General features: G+C 31.0%; 1 protein-coding gene across 1 annotated transcript; it reads left to right on the top strand.

The window, feature by feature from the left end:
- The first annotated feature begins 328 nt into the window (after window positions 1-328).
- On the top strand, window positions 329-1341 carry LOC115230896 (inosine triphosphate pyrophosphatase-like). The gene is made up of 2 exons (XM_029801004.1): window positions 329-367; window positions 868-1341. Exons 1-2 carry the CDS (start codon window positions 329-331, stop codon window positions 1339-1341), a joined length of 513 nt encoding a protein of 170 aa, XP_029656864.1.
- The last annotated feature ends 4915 nt before the right edge of the window (window positions 1342-6256 follow it).

The following is a 6256-nucleotide window of genomic DNA, read 5'->3' as shown; positions in this document are numbered from 1 at the left end:
TTGAATATAATGTGTCAAAAAAATCATGCCCGTTCATCCAATTCGCCTTATTTGTAATATAAATGCCAATATACCAATTGGCAAAATATTTCATCCATAATTCCAAGATAGTCTTCTAACTTTACCTTACTGACTGACATTCAAAATATTAATTTGAAATTTGAAATATTTTTCATTTTATATTACCGATTACATAATCTTATTTGTTAATTATTTTTACACTTCTATTGTTTTGAAATTCATTTTTATAGTCTCACATAAATCAAGCTGATCCGCTTTATGGTGAATAAATCAAAAGGCATCAACCTTTGAGAAAGTTATTTAAATTATGCAGACCTACATTGGTGAAAGCGATTTACTTTCAATGGTAATAATCTCTTGCATCTAATTTTTTTAAACACTTTGTCAGGAATAAGTTGGCTCTGTCATGTTTTTTTCAGTAATCGTCCTCGTCTAAACTGGAAGCATTTTACTCAAAAAAAATTTTGGAATAAAGAATTAATTATTTTCTCATTTTTTCAAATTTAATTGGCAAATTTTTATATTGATTATATGCATTTTTAATTTTATACAATTACTCACCCATATATCAAAATTTTACGGTATGAAATTGTTAGTGTTTTAACCTTTTGTTATGAGACTTTTTGATAAAAACATTTATTAATTTAAATTTGAATATAAGTGTAGAACCAAATGGATATAAAAATATGATTAAACAATAATTTAAATAATAAAAAAATTTAAACGTTAAACAGTATCGATGTTAACTTTTGTTACCGGAAATCCAAACAAGCTCAAAGAACTAAAATCAATGTTAGGAAACCAACTTATCGACAAAGTATACAAAATTTTATATTCATATTAAAGGTTATATCAGAAAATATTGATCTCCCAGAATACCAGGGGACTCCTGAAGATATCGCCACTTTGAAAATCAAAAAAGCTTTCAAAATCCTAAAGAGACCTGTCTTATGTGAAGACACTAGTCTAGCATTTCATGCCTTGGGCGGGATGCCGGGACCATACGTTAAATGGTTTTTGGATAAAATTGGCCCTGCTGGATTATTTAAACTTTTGGAAGGATTCGAATCTAAAAAAGCAACCGCTTCTACAATATTTGCATTTTACGACGGGAACGATATCCGATTATTTAGAGGAGACGTTGAAGGAGAGATAGTCCAACCGAGAGGAAGTAGTAGCTTTGGGTGGGATCCATGTTTCCGGCCATTATGTAGCGACAAAACATATGGAGAGATGACTGTTTTAGAGAAACAGGCCGTTTCTCATAGATCTGCTGCCTTCAACAAATTAAAGCCATTTCTAAATGACCTTCTGTTATAAATGATTCATACATTTTGTTCATTTGTTTTTTTATCTTAATTTTTGATTAAAAATATATTAATTCAAAAATGGGTTTACTAAAGTGGAAATAGAAACATAAGTTTCATTCAATTGGCTCAGAAGTTTTATATAAAACAGAAAATCTTTTGTCCGATGCGAAAATAGTGTTTAAAAAGCTCTGATTTTGAAAGAAGTTAGCCTTCAAGTGTAGAGTGGATACTCAGCTTAACGACTTAGAGGCAAACTCGAATGAGACAATCGGCGCTCTGATCGAACAAAGAATAAAGTTTTTAAATAATAATAGATAATTCGGGGTTTTTGGAAACGGCAAAAACTGTGAAAAGACTATGTCATGTCTCATAACAAGACCGTTTCTTTAACTACAGTAAAACCTCTGGTGCTCGCCACATATTTTTCAAAAAATTAAAAATTTCTAGTAAATTTTGATAAATATTCTATTGCTCGCCATTTTCTAAATCTCACCATTAATTTTTAAAAATATTTTTTTGGTTAAACTATTTTTTACATAAAATATTTCAACCACTGTTGCCGGCGTCACTCGTCAATCCGGGTTGCATGTAATATGCATGGAACCTTCCGCCGAAATGATAACAGTAAGATATGAACCCAGGAGTTTCGGAAAACTACTAAGTTCTTCAAGCACTGCGGAACCGGATGTCTACTTCAGCCAAACTCGAAAAGAAAAATTAGATGGAGCAGAGATACATGTCTTCGTTCGGGACGTCTTCCTCTGGATTAGTTAGTTTCCTAATAACATATTCTCTCTCTGTCTTGATCTTATGTGGCTGGCCCAAGCGAGATGTTAACATTCCGTTCTCATCTTGCGGCAGGGCTTCTTGTTGTTGTTGTTTCAACCACGCTAAATTCAACATGCGTAAGTGCACAAGATTGTCTTTTAATGAAAAACGTCGCATTATTGCGTACATGGAAAAGAACAAAAGTCTCACGATGGACCGTATAGCTTACATTTTTTCTTCTGTTTTGAAGAAAAAAATATCTCGAAGGGCTGTGAACGATTTAAGACTTGGAAAAGAGAAAATAATGTCTACTGATCCCATTTTCTCCAATAAGAAGAGATTATCTAACTTAACTTATTCTGTTATTGACACCGAACTATTAACTTGGATGGAATTCTTCAAAAGACATTTTAATAAACTTAAATTTGAGTTTATGTTAGAAAAAATTGAAAATGGAGAAAATCCACTGGAAGCTCATAAAAAATTAACCTTAAAAGACGGTCTTCTTTTTACATATTTTGCCTGGAAAAAAAGTAACGACCAAAACAATTACAAAGTGTTTCGGACATTCAAAATGGATCGAATGTGAAAATCAACTCGAAAGACAAACTGTTGAAATTGATAATTATGATCAAATGGTAAATATCTTGAAAATATTGGACCCGGTGGATAAAGATGATTTTATTAATCATGAATTTACCGAAATAGATGAAATTGAAGATTACCTTAATATTGCTGGAGATTCTTTCCCACAAAAATATGACGATGAAGATATTCATAATGACGAATCTCATGTAAATTCAAAAGAGGCTTTGAAAATGTTGAAAAGAATAAAGTCATTCTTTTATCAAAATGAAAATTTTGATATAAATTCGTTGGAACTAATCGACACAGTTATTAGAAATATGGCTGAATTAAAAAAAACTATTAAAGATTTTTTTAGTTAATTTTTTCCTTTTAATTTCTTTCGATTCTCTTTGTTTATTTGCTCAGATATGACTTGGAAGGATCACTTATGATCGGAAAGTATCGAAAACCGAGATGTTTTCAAAATTTCAAAGTCAAAAAATTTATTGATTATTTCCATTGCTCGCCAAATTCTATTGCTCGCAATTTTTTCTTCGGTCCCGAAAATGGCGAGCACCAGAGGTTTTACTGTACATAACTTGTTTTCGTTCTCACGATTTCGTGCTAAATAAAATATTTAATTTGATTAACTAAAAATTAGTACTTAAAAAGTGTAAAACAACTTTTTGTATGATAAAGGAGTATTTGTAGATCGAGCCAATAACTCTTTGTTTTAATTAGTCTAGACCAGCGGTTCTCAAATGCGGCCCCCAGGATTTTTTTGCGGCCCCTCTAGAGTAATTAACTTTATTAATTTTTTAATAATGTTAAAATTTAATTATTTTTTCTTTATTTTACGATGAAAGATGGATTGCCGATTTGGCTTTTTATGTTGATTTAACCACGCATTTGTCGAATCTCAATGTTGAATTACAAGGAAAAGGAAAAATCTGTTATCAGTTATATGGATATATTTCTTCGTTTATCGAAAAATTATATTTAGTGTTGACTTCACTTAAATACGGAGATATACATCTCATTTTTATTCACTATCTGAAAACAACGAAGGCGCTGATTATGAAAAATACATATCCATAATTGGTGATTTAATTAATCAATTTGAAGCACGTTTTGGGGTACATTTATATAAATTTAATTTTTAGAATTTTAAAGAATTCTTTTCTTTAATGAAAATATTCGCAACTCCATTCAGCGTGGAAATTAAGGATGCGCCTGCAAAGTTTCAACTAGAACTCATTAATTTACAACATGATATATAGAACTGGCGGCATTGTTCAAATTATTAATTTTTACGAATTAATTCCTCAAGACAAATTCAAATTTAGATTAAATTATTCCAAAATATAACACAAAATGCATATATGAATATATCAATGTTTGGATCTACATATTTATGCGAATCAATATTTAGTAAAATGATTCGGCAAACCCTTGTTCGGCTGCAAACCACGCCGAAAAGATCAAAATACACAAATATTCTTCGCTCGCGGACCGCTACCGCGTTACGGCAATCGCCCTGGAGACCGCTGGAGTTGCAGGAAAGAAGACTGACTCGTTCCTCAAAGAGGTCGGGCAGTTTATCGGGAGGAGGCTCAAGGACTCGAGAGAGAGCCTCTGGTTCCGTCGCCGCTGGAACTTAACGATTTTCGGTGTTAATTGTTAGTTGTTTAATTTAATTAATTAAATTGTAAAATGATTCGAATAAAAAATAAATATCGTAACAAACTCACGGATAATCACTTGAGTCAGCTTTTACGAACTTCTTCGACTTTACTTATTCCGGATTTCAAAAACTTAATAAACAAATAATACTTTCTTTTTAGTTGCAACACCTTTTGTAAATTTTTTAGCTTGTATTTCTTTATAAAGGAAATGGAAATTCAAAAAAGAAGAAAAAGAGTCCAAAAACTCATTACGCATCAGCAGTGGATTCGGATTGCAAGCGAGTTACCGGCAGTGGCTTCGGACTCATTACTTCGGATTGCAAGCGAGTTACCGGCTTGGAAAATATAAAAATATATAAAATATTTTTTGTGCGGCCCGCGAAGCTAATCTTAATTATCGATTTGGCCCTTGAGCTAAAAAGGTTGAGAGCCCCTGGTCTAGACATTTCTCGTTCACTCATACCCTTAAAAACGGATTAGAGGCTTTAAATTTTTGTTTTGAAATTTTTGTTTAACAATCAATTTTCTTTTTTACTAAGTCACGTGAATTTAATAAAACTAAGACTAAAGACACAACTTACTGAGTGTGATTAAAACAATACAAATGTATATAGTTTTTCATAACTCCTTTAACTATCTATCATCGTACATACCCTGTCACTATTTGTAGGAACACCTTCTTGGCGTCGAACATTATCACGTGGGGCGTTATCTTCTGGCCATTCAGCAAACAAAGCGAAGCGTAAGAAAATCAATAAATTCCAAATTCGCTCAGATCACAACATTTTCTATTCCCGTCTAATTAAAATTAATTATTAATATTAATTTTATTGCGAGATAGATCATCCTCATTAACTACTGAAAAAATAGCATCATATTTCTATAATTCTAAACGTGGTGTGCCTCCTCCATTCTTTCTTGTTGAATTCCAGAAATCTTATTGATTTCAGATTGGTTTCCAGGACTTTGTGGAGCGAAACAAGTAGAAAACCAAACGTTTGGGTAAAGCATTTAATTTTTACTTTTTTTAAAGATTTTCGGTTCTTCTGTAGAATATAACAAAACAATTTCATTATGCACATAAATAATTCTTCGGTTTTTTTGTTATTTGAAAAAATATTTATTTTGTTTCAAGGGCAGCATTTTATAAAAGAAATCTCTTTAAGCAAATGCGCATCATTCGGACAAATAAATTTGGCTGTTTTCCAAATCACAATTATGATTTCCCATTCATTGAAATCAGTCTGCTGATTTCATATCTTGCAGTAACTGCTGCAATAATTCGACTGTGATTTTTGTAAAGTAAGCACGTGAAGAAGTCAAATTATTTCTTAATTTATTTAGCTTTGAAACACGCATTGGAACTTTTGGTCAATAAACAACTTAGTACTTTCAAAATAATCGTATATCTATGATTTGAATTGTAATGCCTTTTTAAATTATATACCTTCGGTTTAACAATTAACTTGTTTAGATTCTAAACAAATTTAAAAAATTAATTATTATTATGGATTTCCGTAATCTATTATTGATTTTTAGATTTAATTATAATTAAATTTGAGAAAATCGAAGGTACGAGAATCGAAAGAAAGGATTCAACGTCTACAGATTTATTTGTTTAAATTTACTTATTTTGAACCCATCTTCTGAATTTATCGAGGAATACATTAGAATTTCTGAAATTAATGAGTTATGACTTATCCGCAAAAAATGCTGCTTTAATAGATATTAAAGGATCATTCACAAAACCACCTAAAAATTAGTTTTTCGGAAAATACCCTTAGATTCTATTACCTCCATCTATTCAATCAACCTCTTTTCAAACTCCTAGAACTTAAATTCAAAATTGTAGCCAATTAAAAATTTAATAAATTAATTAAAAGAATATGATTTTTTCTATGAAAA

This window comes from Octopus sinensis, unplaced genomic scaffold (assembly GCF_006345805.1).
Source record: "Octopus sinensis unplaced genomic scaffold, ASM634580v1 Contig16733, whole genome shotgun sequence".
NCBI classification, from domain to species: domain Eukaryota; kingdom Metazoa; phylum Mollusca; class Cephalopoda; order Octopoda; family Octopodidae; genus Octopus; species Octopus sinensis.
This window is presented reverse-complemented; position numbering and strand designations above follow the sequence as displayed.

Coding starts and splice junctions, on each gene's coding strand:
- LOC115230896 (XM_029801004.1), top strand. CDS start 329: ATGCAGACCTACATTGGTGAAAGCGATTTACTTTCAATG. Junction 368..867: donor AAAGCGATTTACTTTCAATG/GTAATAATCTCT, acceptor TTCATATTAAAG/GTTATATCAGAAAATATTGA.